Raw genomic sequence first — 17,568 nt, forward strand, 5'->3', positions numbered from 1 at the left:
ATTGTAAATTACTTTGATGACATTATTGAAAAAAAGTTTAAATGAAGTCGGCTTCTATACAAATATTTACTTCATCCTTCACTAAATTTAAAACCTAATGAATCTGTTTGTAATTCAGCAAAGGTAATGAAATCAGCCTGATTGTACCTGTAAACACTACTGGAGAAGAATGCAAAAACTAAGAATGACAACACAAGTAAAAGTTGGGTCAATAAATGAAAGCTGTACATCAAAAAGCTTCTTATGATTTATTTGTAATCACTTTCATCACAGTGCAAAAAAATACATTCACATTTAAAAAGAGCCCACTGGAGCCCAGTCAGTGCAAAAACAAGGCACACAGGATTAAAGCGTTTATTACATGTGAAACTTCCCTTAATGGATCCCCAACAACGGAAAAAAAAAAAACAACACATCTCAGAAGTATCAGCACTTTTTTTTTTTCCCCAACTTCAACTTTTAAAAAAGGCTTCTTACAAATGTCACAATTAATACTCGGGGTTAAAATACCATAATAAACTACATCAGGATTAAAACTGTGGCACAATGTTGGAGCAATAATTAAACACACCTGGTGGTGTCCACTGAAGAGATTATTCTTCTAAACTCTTTTCATTAAAAAAAAGTGCTGCAGAGATTTTAAAAAACAAATATGAGCACAAATTTAAAGATATTTAAGAAAACAGAGCTGCGTTCTCCAAAGGTTCAGCTGCAAGAAATAGTTACACAAGCTCGGGAAATTTTAACCAAATTCAGGTGAAAATAGAGATCCCAGTTAAGTTTAGTATTAGGACTGAAAAGAGTATGGGGAAAGCTGTGGGGGTTGGGGGGGGGGGGGGGGTAATTACTGTTAGATCCTATATTTTAAAATGTAAGATAAATATGAAATAACTCAAGTTTCACATCAGATTATTCCTGTCAAAGTCCAAGAAACCAAACCAAGAAATACTCCCACACATACTGTAAGCCTCTGTATAAAACTTTGAATTTTTGTTGTTACAGATCGATTTTTGCATGAATTTTAAAAAACACACACGCGGTATGTCGATGTGTGAGTGTGACTGTAGCTGCGAGGAGGTTTTAACAACCCTTAGAACAGCATCATGCTAGCCTTTTCCCTCAGTTCTCATGTTTCATACCTAACTCACAAATCTTCTGTGAGCTTTATGGAACGGACCGATGGAATCTCATTTAAATCTCTGCAAAAACCCCACAACATTTTATCTACTTATTGATAGATGATTGGAGCATTCCTTTGGTTGTATAAGAGCAAATAATGCCAGTTTTTGTTTTCATGTAACTGATATAAATGTTCTGATTCCCCTTAAAGGGATAGTTCTGTGTTTTTGAAGTGTCCGTCTGACTATATCAGCCAATCAGAGAGGTTGGTCAGCTCGGCCCCTCTACTGAGACATCAGCAGGAATGCAGGCAGCGGGCTTGCTAGTAGAAAGCGCTGTGAATTCTTTCAACATTTACCCCTGATGTTTTTAAGATAGTTTTTCTCTTAAAATAAGCAAAATTTACGTCGAGAAAACCCGTCTGTAACACTGTACAGCCTAGCTTCCATGCCCGCACTCCTGCTGTTTCTCAATAGAGGAGCTGAACTGACCTACATCTCTGCTGCCTAATAAACCAACTATTGACAAGAACCTCATACGACCGACCACACTTCAAAAATACCAAACTATCCCTTTAACATTGTAAAAGAAGAAAAGTGTACAGTTCTATACAGTACAGAACGGTAGAAGTCCAGTCTGCGTGATATGAAATGGGAAAGTAGTTCAGCAGAAAATAATTACCTCAGAGATATTTGAGCACAGCTCAGGAAAATAGATCTATTTCACAGTAGATTTTTTTCTTTTTGACTCGTCATAGGAGGAAAATGAACAGGTGTTACATATCAGGAAACAGTTTGACTGTTTTTTGGAAATACCCTGTGAGACACTCTCTTTCTGGTGGAGTGGAGGGAGGTGTGAGTCTGCTTTGGAGGAGACGAGATGTGACTTTCATGTTCGTTCATTTGATGACGATGTTTGGATAGGACGCAGCTTAAATATATGTATGATCTGTTTAGAGCATAAAAACAACTAAGATACATACTTCATGAGTTTTTGCTTCTTTTATAGTCAATTCTTTAGAGTGATCTTTCAACAAGAAGGGTAAAAAAAACAAAAAACATTTGCATTTCCAATTTTTAAATAAATCATAAACAGTAATTATGCTAAGGTAACTATTGCATATTTAGGATAACCCAATCCTGGTTCTATCTTTGTGTTCATGGACAAAATAAGTGTTCACAATAGAGTAATTTCCAAAAATGTTAACTGTTCTTTTAAGTTCAATCGGCCCTTTAAGGCCAGTGTATTTATGATTATTCATGCTAATTTAAGCTAACTCCTCCTCCTAGCAAAGGTTACAAATTTAACAGACGGACATGAGAGTGGTATTTATCATCTCCTCAAATGAACAGCAAGAAAGCAAATGAGCATATTTCCTAAAGTGTCAAACGAGTGTCCTTCAACAATGACTTCTGTTCTGTTCAAGTGTCCCAGTAAACCCTGACGTTGTGACAGTGAGCCAGCATGCACAAGACCAGGACCCTGAAACTGAAGCAGCTCAACAGAACTCAGTCATCATCATCATATGTCATCTTTCATATCTTCACTTAACCTTCTGAGACGAGTCTGAATGTGACAGTTATAAAACATCTGAATGAAAACAGCCCCCCCGCCCCCGACTAGAATTAACTAGTCCTTTTTTTTTACTTGACATTACGGCAGCTGTCGCCCGCACAGGACTGCAGCTTAATGAGCCGCTGGTTCATGGCCTGCAGGACGGCGGGGTCCACCTTCTTCACGATGTTCTCCAGCTGGTGGGGGTCCGACGTCAGGTTATACACTTCTACAAACGACTGGAAGACACAAAGAAATGCAGACACACTGAGCTTTTTAAAAAAAATCTGTTTTCACACCGACGAGTTACTCACACCTTTGACAGACAAAGTCAAAGTCGCACCTCGCTGTCTGCAAACTCGCAGTATTGAAGGTTTTGGTCTTTGTCGAGCGTCCTGACGCAGGCGTAGGTGTTGTTGTAGGCGTCCTCACACACGCAGTCGGGGAAACATTGCTGGAAGAAATCAGAAGTGGGTGAGTTTTTTATTTTTGCAAAACCTTTTAAACAGCATGTTGAAAGAATCTGGAGTATTTAGACCATTTAAGTGGCCAGCATCAGAGAGTAAGTACAACACAAGCCGGTAGCCTAGTGGTTAGGTTGCGCCCCATATACGGAGGTTGTGGTACTTCAAGTGGTCGGCCCGGGTTTGAATCCAACCTGTGGCTCCTTTCCTGCGTGTCATTCCCCCCTCTCTCTCTCCTATCTCTAAATAAAAAGGCCCAAAAAGCCCCAAAATAAACCTTTAAAAAAATAAAAATAAGGATCTAGAGAGGAGGAAGCAACTGCAGTAATTTAAAACAAACAGCTTTCACAAAGAACAAAGTCTGATCAGACACACAGGAGATGCCAAGTTCTTCCACCACCAGGGGGCGACAGAGGAGTCTATGTAGAGACTTCGGACCCTGTGTTGAAGGTTGGATCAGATGCATTTCTTTGGCAGAGTGCAGTGGGGCAGGAGGGAGTGTAGACCTGGATGAGAGCGATGTGCAGGTTTTTTTTATTTTATTTGTATGTCGGTGTAACTTTTACGAGGTCGCGGGCGACACGCCCTGCTGACTGCAGAAGATCATTGGCGGTGCGTGTAGGCGCATGTGAGCTATAAAAGATCAAGGAATGCATTTCCCTCCCCAGAGGCTGATGTTTTGGATGTCTTCAAACATCAGTGTTGAAATGAAACATTTACACAAGTAGGACTTTTAAATACATGTAGCAAGTTTAGGATTTTTAAATAAAACTTCCTAATATTCATCAGAGGCAAAAACTTTACTTTCTACCTCAGAATATATTTATTTAAAACTGTGTTTATTGATTTTTTTTCTGTGATTTTGTGTTCACAAGACTAAACTCTAATCTCTTCATCCTCGAGTTCAAGTGGACGTTTGTACCTTTAGGTGGGAAATATTCCTCAAGGCATTCCTTTGACATCCACAAGAACCAGAAAAAGAATAATGACCAGGAAAGAGTTAGAAATATCTTGGAAATTCTTCTGTTTTGTCTAAAGTTTTATTTTTTTTAGAGCTTCTCGTCTGTTCATCGTTGGCCAATTTTGAAGAAGCAGAGTGAGATTTTCTGGCACAACTTCAAGGTGCATGAAAAGTGAAAGGCTTGTAGTATGAAGATCAACTCGATTAACTGAAGCGTTTCAGCTTGTGGCCTGCAACAGCGTGGCAGTAGCTCTGTCTGCAGGGACTTGGGTTGGGGGTCTGCACCTCAGCTACCAAACCAACGTCCATATTTTGGGGCGGTACCCTCCAGGCCACTTCCTGAGTATTGCCCTGAGGGTACTCGAGAAGGCACCGAACCCTCAACAGCTCTGGTGCTCTCCCTGTGAAGCAGCCCCACTCTGACATCTCTCCTCTAATGCATGTCCACAGCTTCTGTGTGTGTGTGTGTGTGTGTGTGTGTGTGTGTGTGTGTGTGTGTGTGTGTGTGTGTGTGTGTGGGGCCTATGTGTGTGAGAAGCATGTCTCTCAATAACAGAGTGTAAAACCAGAATTTCTCCTCTGGGATAAAAAAAAGTTTGTAAAATAAATATAAAAATTAAATATAAATCAGGGTCATGTGCCAAATTTGAAGAAACACCATCCTACTGATTATTTTTTTCATTTTGTCCTGATAAAAGACTTTACTATACATTAGCAGAACATTTAACACTTCATTCATAGTTAAGTATTTTATAGGGAACAGTCTGTTGTTGTTAAAAAAATACTCACAGACAAACCAGGTCCGAGTTTGGGACATGAAGGATCTGGTTCTGGATGTCCCTCTCCGGTGTATTCAACGAGGAAAAATGGACGAGCGGTGCCGTTGCGGAGAGAGGGAGCCTAAACAAGAGTTTTGAAGTTATTTTTAAAGATAAATGAAAGAGAAACATTCAAGGAAAAACTCTTTTTAAAGTCCCGGCTGACCATCTGAGGAAGGAAAGACTGGCCGTCCACGTTCACAGTGGACAGATTGAGCCCAGAAATGTCCAGGATGGTCGGAGCTAGATCGATGTTCAACACCGGAGCCTGACGTGTGAAGAATAAAACAAAGTTAAAAAAAACACATTCCTGCATTTTAAACCACATGAAAGTGATAAAAAAAAAAAAAAAAAAGAACGTGTGTGTGTTTATAAATGTGGGATGTCTGGGGACCTTCAGTGTCTGGTTCGGTTTGATTCCAGGACCTCGGACCATGAGAGGGACCCGGATGTCGAACTCGTACAGCTGCCTTTTATCAATGGGCAGAGAGAACTGACCTGAAACAGAGCAGACAGGTGATCACACACACACACACACACACACACACACACACACAGGCGAGGAGAAGAGGAGGGACTTTGTTTGGAGCGGTGGTTCAGACCTGTGTGATATCCGTTGTCTGAGGTGTAGATGATGTACGTGTTGTCCAGCTCCTTTATACTGTCCAGTTTCTTCACCAGCGCCTCCACCATGTCGTCCACAGAGAGCAGAGTCTGCCACCTGCACAACACAGCATCCTTTTTAGACTTGAAACTTTATTTAAAAAAGGGAAGACTACGATTTACAAAATGAGACTGTAGACAAATGATGACTGAAAAAGATTCCTTTTAAGGCTGCAGGCCCGCTGGTCAGTGTGGTTTGTTTTCCCTCAACAAGGGGAGGTGATCGGAGCTTCTCGTCGTGGTGTGGATTAAATTCTGCATCATGTTGGTTGTGCTATTTGTGTAGTTCTCGGTCTAGTTTTTGTCTCGTCTGTTATCTTCTCACCTCTTTCATTTTCTGTCTCGGGTAAAGCCAAAATGCTTCCACACCTCCGATTTTAAAAAAGACAATGATGCGTCCTCAATTTCTAAATCTCTGCTCTGCAGCTGCTGACGCTCACCGTATTATTGAGATTCATTTTTCAGAGTACAGATGTGAATCTTCACACCTTTGAATTAACTTATCATGATTTTTATGATGAATCTTTACATCCCGAGGGAAGACATTTTTCATCTTACCTGGATCCTGTTTAAATCTAAACCACCAGCTGGTAGGTTAGAAGAGTTTTGGAACCATCTCGACTGAAGTGCATCCAACTAAAGTTCTTGTTTTGGTCACTGACAAGATCTGATTTTTACTACTTTACAAGAGTTTGATGACATAAGAGAAAGTTTCCCTACATAGACGACGTTTTTTTTTTTTTTCTCCCAATTGGTCTTTGTTGCTTCTCAATTGGAGTACATTTATGTTATTGTGTTCTTCCTCTGCAAGTTTAATCTTTGCCCTAAGTGGAGTAGCTATGGATAACTATCTCAGTTTTCTAAGTCTAAGCTACCTCTCTGGTCTCACCTTCACTAGCTCACCAGTCTAGCCTCGCATCACATACAAAAACCTCCTCGGACACCGGTTTGCTCTCCATCCCCCACGCCGAGCCGCGTACCTTCTGGGGGCAGGGCCCTCAGATTGGTGGCCCCCACCCTCTGGAGCTCTCTCCCACCAGTTATCCACAATGCTACATCCTCAGTAATATTCAAATTATTTTTCAAACCCATATTACACGTAACACTTTGTGGCAATTCATTTATTTTTTTATCTTAATATGCTTTGCTTGGTTTGGCCCTTCATGAGGTAGAAGTAACCAAAAGCTTTTAAGATCATAATTCCAGTTCAATAACTTTCTAACTTACTCTCAACGAGGAGACACTCTCTAGTTAATGACATATTAGCTATAGCGCTTAATAATGACTAATAAGCAGCTAGTATGCTACCAATTAGCATGCTCATAAGTCACTAGTTAATGGTGAATATTGTGATTTAAAGTGTTACCATTATTTCTAAAACTTGTTTAATGAGAACCTGCAGCAAGAAGCCCCTCATCTTAAATACTCTGTGAGGATATCAAAAAGTCCTACCTTTTCCTGAACGCATCATCCAGGAAGGTGAGAGAGCTGTTGGGCATGGGGTTGATCGGCTGACGCAGCAGCCAGTGTTTGTCCTGATAACAACACACAGATACAGATATATTAATCAGGGTTATTAAACATCAGTGGTCAGAGTTAATCGTGTTTTGAGGTGACGTCAGACACACCTTCCCTGGTTTGTCAAAGCTCCCGTCTCGCGGCGCCTTAACGGTGCTGAACTCTTTCTGGTACTGCGGCGCTGCGGTCCAGGGCGAGTGAGGGGCGGGGGGGGAAAGCATGAGGAAGAACGGATGCTGTGGACTTCTGTCATCCAGGAAGTGAAGGGACCGGTTTGTCTGTAGATCGAATAACAAACACTGAATACACACGACTGGTGAAATATTTGACATTTGAAAACACAACACAGATGGAAACAGCAGTGCGTGTGTTTGAACACACTTTGTAAATGACTGTCAGCATCTGTTCATCGTTATAACTCCGGGATATGTCCTAACAACAGGTCCAGTACTGCCTTAACACCTTTTACTAGATGTGACTAATGCCTCAGCACCGTGTGAGATCAGCCTGCTCTGATTAGCTGGAAGGAGACAAAGCTGTCATTGTTGCACAACTCGAGAAAGTGTTTTTCGCATTTAAAGAGACAGGAGAGCAATTTAAAAAATACATGGGAGCATTTATTTTCAGCAAAATAACAGAGCAAATCCAAACACAAGCAGGGGCTGTGTGAGTGCAGAGGTACAGTATTACAAAATCTGAATGCCAAAATGAGAAGTCATACTCTCACTTTTGTTTCCTGCTTTTTAAAATGTTTTGTTTGAGTCAGTGATTTGCTTTTTTTTTTTGCTTTTTTCTTTTCAGACGCAGTCGGCCCAATCTTCATAAAACTTTATGGATTTTCAAGAAGTTATCGAGGACATTGAGGTTAATTCTGTTGGGATTTGAAAACAATTAAAAATGTATTTTATTGACTTTTTTTGGGCGGGGGGGGGGGGGGGGGGTTAGTGTTGGGCCCTCCAAGCAAAAAAAAAGGTTGCTCTAGCTGACTTCGGCTAGTTTAAAGAAGAGACTCATAAACTGTCTGAAACTCAGAATTCAGAGTCTGAATCCTGATATGAGTTTTGTTGATATAACTATTTCATAACATATATTTTTTCTACAGTGTCGTCATCTTTAATATGTCCAACATTTTAATATCACATTCATGACAGAAGAAGGATGGTGCAGCTTGGCTGTAAACCTCTAATTTAGTCCCCAACTGAACAGCATGATGCTCCATCAGGGGGGGGCAACTGGCGGCCTCAACCCTCAACATGGCCCTCAGGTCAAGTTTTACATATCAACTAATTGGAAACATGAAGAAAACATGATGAAATCTGCCATGAAATCAAAAAAACAGAAATATGTCCATAATAATATTTGATCACTGGTATATGTTTAAGTTAAATTTGAGACATCGTTGATTGTAATCGTTTTTTGTATTCTACAATTTGACCCCTCTGGCAGTGAGAATTTAATGAACGTGGCCCTTGCTGTGACTGAAGTTGCCCCTCCCTGTGCTAGATGAAAATACCAAAGATTAATCTGAGTCCTTTCTGCTGATTCTGCTAAAAATGAAAAAAAAAAAAAGCAGTAAATTGCGAGCCAGCAGTGCAGGTGACGAGAGAAAGTTCAAGTCTCATAAAGTTGATTTAAAAGTCGACAGAAGGTGAGGCATCGATCACCTGATGAAGACGACATGAAGGAGCAGCATGAGGTCGTAAAAAACTGAGGACGACGCTTGTTTTAAAACACAGAAAACAGAACATCCTAACAGACAATTTAATTAGTCTGCTTTCTTACATGTTATATTATGACATGTAGTCGCTGATTAACCGTCCCCACTGCTGACACAAAGAAAACATGTTGACTCTCTCTGACAGCAGCTGATTCACACAGTCTGGAGGGGAACACAAATCTTTACATAAAAGTCCCTGAAGATGACTTTATGCACGAACAGCAGCCGATCACAGACTCTGTACCATCAGAAGACAGCTTGCCTCTTCTCTATAAAACCCACTTATGTCATTTTCTAAAAAAAGATTACGACATTCACTGAAGCCAAAGACAAAAACATTATGAAGAAATGATTCTTCAAAATAATGAGTTAAGCAGCGTCTCTCTTCTGTTTCTGTCACATTCAGACTCCAGCACTCATCTTTTTTATTTTAATGTACTCATTCCCGACATCTTTCCACTTCACTTTTCCGTCCTGTGTGACTTGCCCTGCAGTCTCACGCCCTTATATGGTCATTACAAGAGGTGTTTTTTTTCCCCCTCTGCTAATTAGAGAAAAGGTGCACGAGCTTCAATCATGGCATCCATTAAAGTCAGAACACAGGTGGGAGAAATTCTGCAGATCAAGAGCAGCTCCATGAATCTGTCAGAGACTTTTCTTAAGAACAAATTAAAGAAAAAAAACTGAGGAATGAGGACCAAAGCACAAAAAACCAAACACTTCAAAAACTCACTATGAGGTCAGTGAGGTAGTCCTTCTCATAACTGTCTCCGTGCTTTTCCTCTTTACCGTTCACCGACAGAGAGTAGTTGTAGTACTGAGAGTTCCCCACCTGAAACCAGAAGATACCATTATTATAATAATTATGATGATGTAATATTAAAAAATATTCTATATGTGTTCAAGAGAGTGGATAGAAAACTCACCAACGCATGCCACTGATCCCAGCCAGGTGGAACATGACTGATGTCGCCTCCTTCCTTCTTACCGTACTGAAGACAGAAAATCAAAAAGTGAAATGAGTCACAACCTTTAAAAAAAAAAGAAGTGTGAAAGCAAACTGTGACTCTGCAGTGAGAGACTCAGCATGGCATGTTAATCCTCACACAAGCATGCAAACATGCTTCTAATGACAAACGCAAACTGGAAGAGCAGGTATGCATTCAATTGCATTCACCTTTACAAGTTCTAGGTTAGCATGCTGATGCTAGCATGTAGCTCAAACTGCACAACGCTGTGTCAGAGCGTCTCGCACCGGATCAGAATCAGAAATACTTTATTAATCCCAGGGGGAAATTAGTTTGCTGCAGTTGCTCATAACACCAAAAATCAGGAGGAAGTACAGATAAGTTCACAATATCAAATAAAATAAAAATAGTAATAACAATATAATAAGCATAAGTACCAAGTGAAAGCAATAAGGAAGTAGTATAAGTAATAAGCTGTGTTCAAGTGCAGGTAATTGAGAATATAAACAATATTTACAAATATGAATACACACTGATGGATTAAAGCGTAGATATTGCACGGTTCATGTATAGATTAGCACTTTTGATGTATAAATATTGTCCAGTTTTCAACAGATTGCACAGTTTTAGTAGAGTTTATATGGATGTAAACTAAAAAAGCAAGAGATGTAGAGTTTATTAAATATGTCTAAAACAGTTTTTTGTGATATAAAGAAACCCTGGGATCATTCCTCTGTGCATGTGCAAAGATGTGTGTGAAGTCAGAGGGGTCGTAACAGAGTCGACAACAAGGGCAAAACGTTTGGGACACACACTGATAGACCAAGAAGTCCACAGTTACCCCACATCTGCACAGACAGAGACAAACATGTCGGGGAAAATATCTGTGAAGAGATGAGATCCATTTTAATCTGCTAAGCTAAACGGAAACTAAATCAGTGTTTCAGTTCAACGAGGGGCCGTGTAATTTGGTGACGTTCAGCTGAATGCGTCTTAGGCTGCATTTGTATTTGTTTAGTTTTTCATTAAATGAATATCTGATTAGTTGTTTTTACCATTACATTAAAAAACTAAACAAAGAGACATTCAGAAAGATTCTTTATGTTTTCAACAGCTGCTCTAACGACGACAGCTACAGACGCTTCAGGCTGAAAGCCACTAGTTAACACGGTCACCTGTTAAACCGTAACACCGGGACCTTTACTTCGACGGTGTGATCTGTGCAACAGTCACCTGCTGATCTTATTTTACAAATTGTGCGCAGACCTGGTTGAGATATTTCCCAGCGAAGAAGGTCTGGTACTTCTGTTTGCTGAGGTAGAAGGGGAAGGCGGTGGACTCGGGCCCTTTCTGCCACTGAGGACTGGAGCAGTTCCCGGACACGGAGTTGTTCCTCACCTCGTGGTTGTGGGGGTACTGACCGGTCAGGACGCTGCTCCTGCTCGGGCAGCACAGCGGCGTGACTGTGAACTGCAGAGGGGACGAGGAAGCGAGAGAGAGAGAGGAAGACGAGAATAGAGGAAGGCGGGGGGGGGGGGGAGATGATAAAAGAGAAGCATGACTGTGTGGAGGAGGATGTGTTCAGTTTCAACATGGTACAAAAATGTGACATCGAAGGTGGCCGCAGAAGACACAAAGTCATCCATTCAGAATTCTACTTAAAGGAGAACCGCAGGATTTTTTTTCGGGGCCGTCCTTCAAAAGCTGCACAAAGTTTTGGAAATGCTTCTATAACAGAAAAGTAAATTGTTTGTTTTTGTCACTGAGAGGTTTAGATCGTTATTCTAAAATGTTTGAAATCATTACAGAAAGAATCCATCCATAAAAAGACCTTTAAGTCAGAGAGTAAAATGTTTCTTTTTAACAAAAAAAAAAAAAAAAAGACGGCCTTCACATCGCTGTCTTTAAAGCCACCAGACTCCCTTGATAAAAACAGCAATTTAACCTCGCAGTGCACACAAGTTGCTGATCTGCAATACTCATTTTTTGGTGTCTTTTCCTGACTTCCTGGTGTTACAAATGGTTATTTGAGTTCACACAAAGTATTGCTTTGGCGCACAATTCCAGAAAACAAACGACAGGCAGATAGTAAACCAGCACCTACCCTGCAGGTAAAACTGCTGGTTTTGTCAATGGGGTCTGGTGACTTTGAAGAGAAGGATAAAGTCAACCTTCGACTTAAAGGATCATCTACTGAAAAAAACTCCTGATATTTCCAGGAGGAGCTGTATGTGTGAACGCAGACAGCCAAATGTTTTCACCCGGAGTTTTCTCCTGCCAGACCCTTAGTATTTTTTCTGCAGCAAGTCCAAGTGAGCTGATGTGAGAACGCAGCAGGATATTCTCTGGAAAATTCAACTCGAGCCAAATCTTATTTTTCTGCAGTATAAATTAAAGTTATAGCTGTTTATTCCACCATGAAAACATTCTGACACAGAAATGTATTTTTAAGTTTCAGTTTTCTAAGAAACGCTGCATCCTCTCACTGCCGCTCAAACAGACAGAGGGGGAAATCACAGCGCTGAACTCTCCCTGACTCTGCAATAACGTGACACGGACCTGATAAGTCAAAGGGTGACAAACACGAGTTTTATCATGAGCCAAGTGTTTCTCTACATCTCTGAAAAGTCCCTATTGCCTTATACCATTTCAATAAAGTAAAGAGTTAAAGGCAGAATTTGGCCTCTGAATTGAAGCTGAGCAGAAATACAGTGTGTAATGAAAATGTAGGAGTTGATTACTTGTTGTTGGTCTTTATGTATATGTTTCTATCCTATATGAATAATAAGTGGTTGATTGTTTTAGACGTTTGGTTTCTGTAGATTGGATTTTTGATAATGTTTTCTTTGGTAAGCTATTTTTTTAATCTATTTAGTCTTGAATAATTAACGATGTTATGTTGTTTGGTCATTAAAGCTGTTTTCATATATGCACTCTGCTCCGGATATTCTCCAGACCCGGCTGTTCACATATAGATAGATAGATAGATTGATACTTTATTGATCCCGAGAAAAATTCAATATGCTCCTCACAGATTTCTCCGGAGAATATCCCGCTGCGTTCTCACGTCAGCTCACTCGGACTTGCTGTGGAAAAAAATGCGAGGGGTCTGGCAGGAGAAACTCCGGGTGAAGTCCGAGTGAAGTCTGTCTGCGTTCACACATGCAGCTCCTCTTGGAAATATTTCAGGAGTTATCAGGAGATTTCAACAAGTGTGAAAGCCCTAATTGACTTATTTTTCCTGCAAAACAGCAGTGGCCAATTGATTGTGTTTCATTTCAGTTTGATTTTGATTTAGCAGACTAAATGTAAATAGCGCCTTTCAAGTGACCCAAGGAGGCTTTAAATGGTGGACGTGCCAAACAAAGACCAAAAACTCAACTGAGACAGGAAAAACAAAAGGATGGGAGACCGATGGAGAGGCAGAGTTAAGGGAGGTTTGTCGGCTGTGGGGAACAGATGGAGTTTAGGAAGTTTCTTGAATGAGTCCAAAGATGATGCATTGAAAGCCCCGTCTCAATGGGTTCAGAGTCTGGTGTGAGGTATGGACAGGAGGCCAGTGTCTAATGGTGCATTCATGTGGTGTCGGACAAGTCGGAAAAAACGAGTTTCTGAGTTGTAAAATGCACAAGAACACCTGCTCAAGTCAGAACAACAACTCGGAAACTCGGAGAAGAATCAGGTGCCCGACTTGACGTCAGAACTGTCATCACGCACACAAAATTCCCGTATTGCACATCAACTTTCTGGACCACCCAAGCAGCACATGAACGCAGCATTAGGGACCAGAGGTTTCGGGGACTTGGTGTGTGGGTTACACGTTACATTTTACCGTCGTGTAAAAGTACTCACAGCATTCACAAAAGTTGCTCCTGCGCCTCCTATTAAAGCTTTTGCTTTCTTCATCGGGGTCTGCAGAACAGAAAGAAGACATAATGAAATAAAATAAACCCACAACTTCTCTACCCAACAACAAAAAAGCACTCTGCTAATGAATGAATAACGAACACCAACAGTAAGAGCTCGTTTAGTTGAGATCTGCTGCTTTATAAAAGAGATGCATCACGTTTTCACAGCACCAAACATTCAACCACTGAACTCACACATCATGCTGCAGCAGGTTTGTAGTTTCTAATAATAAATTCCTTGCTTGACACATCAGTAGCTTCTTGTTAATTACTGCAAAAATGATCTGAACTTACTGAAGTTGCTCTGCAATTATGCAACCGTTTCAGAAATTTTGTTTTCCAAGAAAAATGCTGAAACTGACTTTTTTTTTTCAGGAACTCAAATAGGAAGATTTTCTGACTTTCTCATATGGAAGTTATACGAATATTTTGAACTTTTTGACAGCTTTTGGACTTGAACCTTGTGGTCAAGCAATATCAGAAGCATCTGTTGCATTGCACTCTTCAGAGCCACCAAACTCCCAACACTTATTTGTTCTGTTTATTTGTCAGCTTTTGCTTGCAGCCAAAATCGATTCCTTCACTGACAGTAAGCACACAATACCAGAAGGCCTTTTTTTAAACGGATAATAAGGTGATGCAAAGACTATAAAACATGATACGGTGACTATAAAAGTGCTCATCAAAGACTATAAACACACTGTTGCATCGTAAAGATGTGTTTTATTTAAATGTAGGAACTTAAAAAGTCACTATAAACACACAGCTCTCTTCAAATGTTCAAACAGGTGATCATAGTGTTTTTGAACTCACCATCCCCCCCAGCTCGACATCCTGATCATCGGCGAGGATGAGGATGATGTTGCTCGGTTTGGCTGGTGCTGGTTCCGCACACCTGACGCAGCAGGTGAGCAGCGTGAGGAGCGCGAGGACTGCTGCTGGGTGTCCTCCTCTCTGTCGGGTTCGTGTCGCTCCTGATCCGCTCCTCTGACCTGCCATTAGACCTCCACCACCACAAACTCCGAGCCTCCTGCTGCACAGACACCGACCACACGTGTCTGAAGCTCGGTTTCGTTTCCAGCAGGCTGGATATATATATACACACACACACCCACACACACACTCACACACACACACTAGGTGAGTGTCACAGTTTGAGGAAGTGGAGTCAAGGGTTTGTGGTCATATGATCAGAGTGACTGTGGGAGGAGTGAACACCGAGAACAAATTGTTCAACGTGGACTTTATACAACTTTTACACAACTCAGCGGCTTTCCTAACTTCATACTGTCTTTAAAATTCAAAAAAAGGGAAAATAATATATATATATATATATATATATATATATATACATACATAAGGATACGCTTTAATAACACACACAAACGTTTTATGAGAATCTTAGTCGTAGTCATTATTTTTGGCACACTATTATAGAAGAAGAATTTTGTAAATGAAATAAATAGTACATTTTAAGAGAATAAATCATGCTTTTTAAATTATAAGTCAAAAAAAGGAAAGAAAAAGAAAATTATTATGGTCTTATGTAAATAAAATGTGATACTTAATCCGAATAATGAAATATAAAGTTACAAAAAAAAGGTAAAATACTAGTAAATAAGTCAAATATTTGATAAAGTAAATATATTGGGTTTAAATATTTTTGCTGGGACATAATACAATTTAAGTAAATAATTCAAGCATTTGAAATTATTAATTAATTTGAGAAAGTAGCCTTCACAAAATTAGCATTCATTTATTTTTGTTTTATTTGATAGGGAAAGATACAGACATGGACAAAGAGAAAACAGCCGTCCAATGCAATATAAGTGTGTAGGGGATGTTCAATTTCAGCACCTGTCCCTATGAGGTCAAGTTTGTGAAGATAGAAAGATTGAAACAGTTAAATTAAAAAGGAAAAAGAAAGAGTAAACTGAGTAGAGCATATTAATACAAAAAAAACACATTTAGCTGACGTGTACAAGTCTGTTTCTGAACTCACCAGGATTTTGGTCGCTCTGTGAAATTGGTGAAGTTCGCAGTAAGTTTCAAGTGATCAGGAAGCCAGTTCCAGGATGTTGCTCCTATCACTTGAACAGTTGCCACTTGAGGCTGCTCTGCTACAGCCCTGCAGTCTCTGTGTGTATTGAAGAAGCAGTGTGGGATTTTCTGGCTAAACGCACTAACTGTCAAGGTGCATGAAGAGTGAAAGGCTTGAAGAGGTCAAAAAGCTCCAGCAACACTTGTAGCATGAAGATGAAGTCTCTGAATGTGTTTGCAGGAAGGCTGAGGAGCAAGTCTGTTAAACATTTAAACACAAGCTTTACATAAAATATTATCCTCGTTAGTCAAACTTTCTGAATAACGAGTCAAACCCTGAGCCATTACTGTGGGAAACCTAATTAATGGATATCTTAGAATAAATCAAGGTTATTAGATCATTTTTAAAGAAATCAAATGAAAATCAAAATTATGGAATAGTAAGTCAAACTCAAGGTTAGGCAATAAAGCTGCAAAGATGCAAAATTTGGGTATGCAAAAAAAAAGCCTCCGTACCTGGGGATGCACGCACTAATCACTACGCTACCGATACCCCCCAAAAAGATAGATTTTTAATCAAGATTATGAGATGATGTGTCAGAAAATATTATGATATAGTCCTAAAATTTAATTCAATTCTTTTTAGTTTTGGCATAAATGGGCTTCCATACCTGTATGACTTTACTACTAAAATGATTTGGGCCACTGAGTTTTGACTTTCTTCTATCAGAATTTTTGTCTCTAATCTCAGAATTCTGCATTAAAAAAAAAAAGTTAGAAGTATAACTTTAAAGTCTTTAAATTTGTTTTGGCTCTAATCTCCCTCCGTAGCTCACAGCGCATGTTTCCCGTCGGAACTATTTTTGTGACGCGCAGCCGCAGCCGGCGCCGCCTCACAGCTGCATCCTGTAGCACACTGACACAGGAGTGTGCTGCTCAAAGGTGATTTTTACTCCACTCACCTTCCTCAGGAAAATGTTTTCTGTCATGTAAGACGCTTTAACTTAAATACGACGTAGAATTTTATGAATAGAAGTAAAAAAAATAATAATGTGAAATAGATTTATTAGATGTTTTAACGTCAAAGTGAAACATGGTGCCATTAAAGAGAAGAAAAGTCGTCCCATCACCTACTGGGAGTACTGGGACTGACTGCAGCAGTGGAGATAATGTGAAGTTTCCTCAGTTCATTTTATTCCTGTTGGAAAGAAAAATGGGAGCCAGTCGAAGAAGGTTTCTGTCTCAGCTCGGCACAAAGAAAGGATTTCAGGTGGAGGAAAAGTTCAGGTAAGATAAATAATATTCATCAGGAAGAAAAAACAAATCATGTCTCTGTCTCATGTCTTGTCTCTGGTTGTCATGGCCCCGGAGAAACTCATATTAGGCTACGACATTCAAATTTTCAGGTGCATTTCTTTGAGGAAGTTGCTGTAAACATTTTGTTTATTTTTAGTGGAAGATTGAATGTTTTTGTTTTATGAGAGAAAACCTGCAGAGAGAGAGAGAGAGAGAGAGAGGAAAGGAGAGAGAGAGGGGGGAGAGCGAGAGAGAGAGGAAAGGAGAGAGAGAGAGAGAGGGAGAGAGGGGGGAGAGTGAGAGAGAGAGAGAGAGAGCGAGAGAGAGGGAGAGGAAAGGAGAGAGAGAGAGAGAGAGAGGAAAGGAGAGAGAGAGAGAGAGAGAGAGAGGAAAGGAGAGAGAGAGGGGGGGAGAGCGAGAGAGAGAGGAAAGGAGAGAGAGAGAGAGAGGGAGAGAGGGGGGAGAGTGAGAGAGAGAGAGAGAGAGCGAGAGAGAGGGAGAGGAAAGGAGAGAGAGAGAGAGAGAGAGAGAGAGAGAGAGAG

The 17,568-nt window shown here is 40.3% G+C and overlaps 2 protein-coding genes across 2 annotated transcripts in view; one reads left to right on the plus strand and one right to left on the minus strand.

Annotated features, from left to right (window-relative positions):
- Nucleotides 1-234: 234 nt before the first annotated feature.
- Nucleotides 235-14,849, minus strand: gnsb (glucosamine (N-acetyl)-6-sulfatase (Sanfilippo disease IIID), b). Its single transcript, XM_020656121.2, has 13 exons — nucleotides 14,504-14,849; nucleotides 13,635-13,694; nucleotides 11,049-11,252; nucleotides 9,741-9,806; nucleotides 9,548-9,646; nucleotides 7,208-7,375; nucleotides 7,032-7,114; nucleotides 5,519-5,637; nucleotides 5,311-5,414; nucleotides 5,083-5,184; nucleotides 4,888-4,998; nucleotides 3,017-3,127; nucleotides 235-2,912 (listed from the first exon to the last, which is right to left on the minus strand). Exons 1-13 carry the CDS (start codon nucleotides 14,687-14,689, stop codon nucleotides 2,763-2,765), a joined length of 1,563 nt encoding a protein of 520 aa, XP_020511777.2. The 5' UTR covers nucleotides 14,690-14,849; the 3' UTR covers nucleotides 235-2,762.
- A 1,974-nt stretch (nucleotides 14,850-16,823) lies between these two features.
- Nucleotides 16,824-17,568, plus strand: part of LOC110000773 (polymerase (DNA directed), mu) — a 4,977-nt gene continuing 4,232 nt past the window's right edge. The window contains 1 exon segment of the mRNA XM_065965845.1: nucleotides 16,824-16,869. Coding sequence (XP_065821917.1) covers nucleotides 16,824-16,869 — 46 coding nt within the window.

This window comes from Labrus bergylta, chromosome 17, assembly GCF_963930695.1.
Source record: "Labrus bergylta chromosome 17, fLabBer1.1, whole genome shotgun sequence".
NCBI classification, from domain to species: Eukaryota; Metazoa; Chordata; class Actinopteri; order Labriformes; family Labridae; genus Labrus; species Labrus bergylta.

Bases quoted from the DNA above. Each gene is read 5' to 3' on its own strand.
- gnsb (XM_020656121.2), bottom strand. From the start codon at position 14,689: ATGGCAGGTCAGAGGAGCGGATCAGGAGCGACACGAACCCGACAGAGA. The intron at 7,376-9,547 runs GTGAGTTTTTGA...TTCGATCTACAG, and splicing joins ACTACCTCACTGACCTCATA to ACAAACCGGTCCCTTCACTT. The intron at 2,913-3,016 runs GTGCGACTTTGA...TGTGTCTTCCAG, and splicing joins GCGAGTTTGCAGACAGCGAG to TCGTTTGTAGAAGTGTATAA.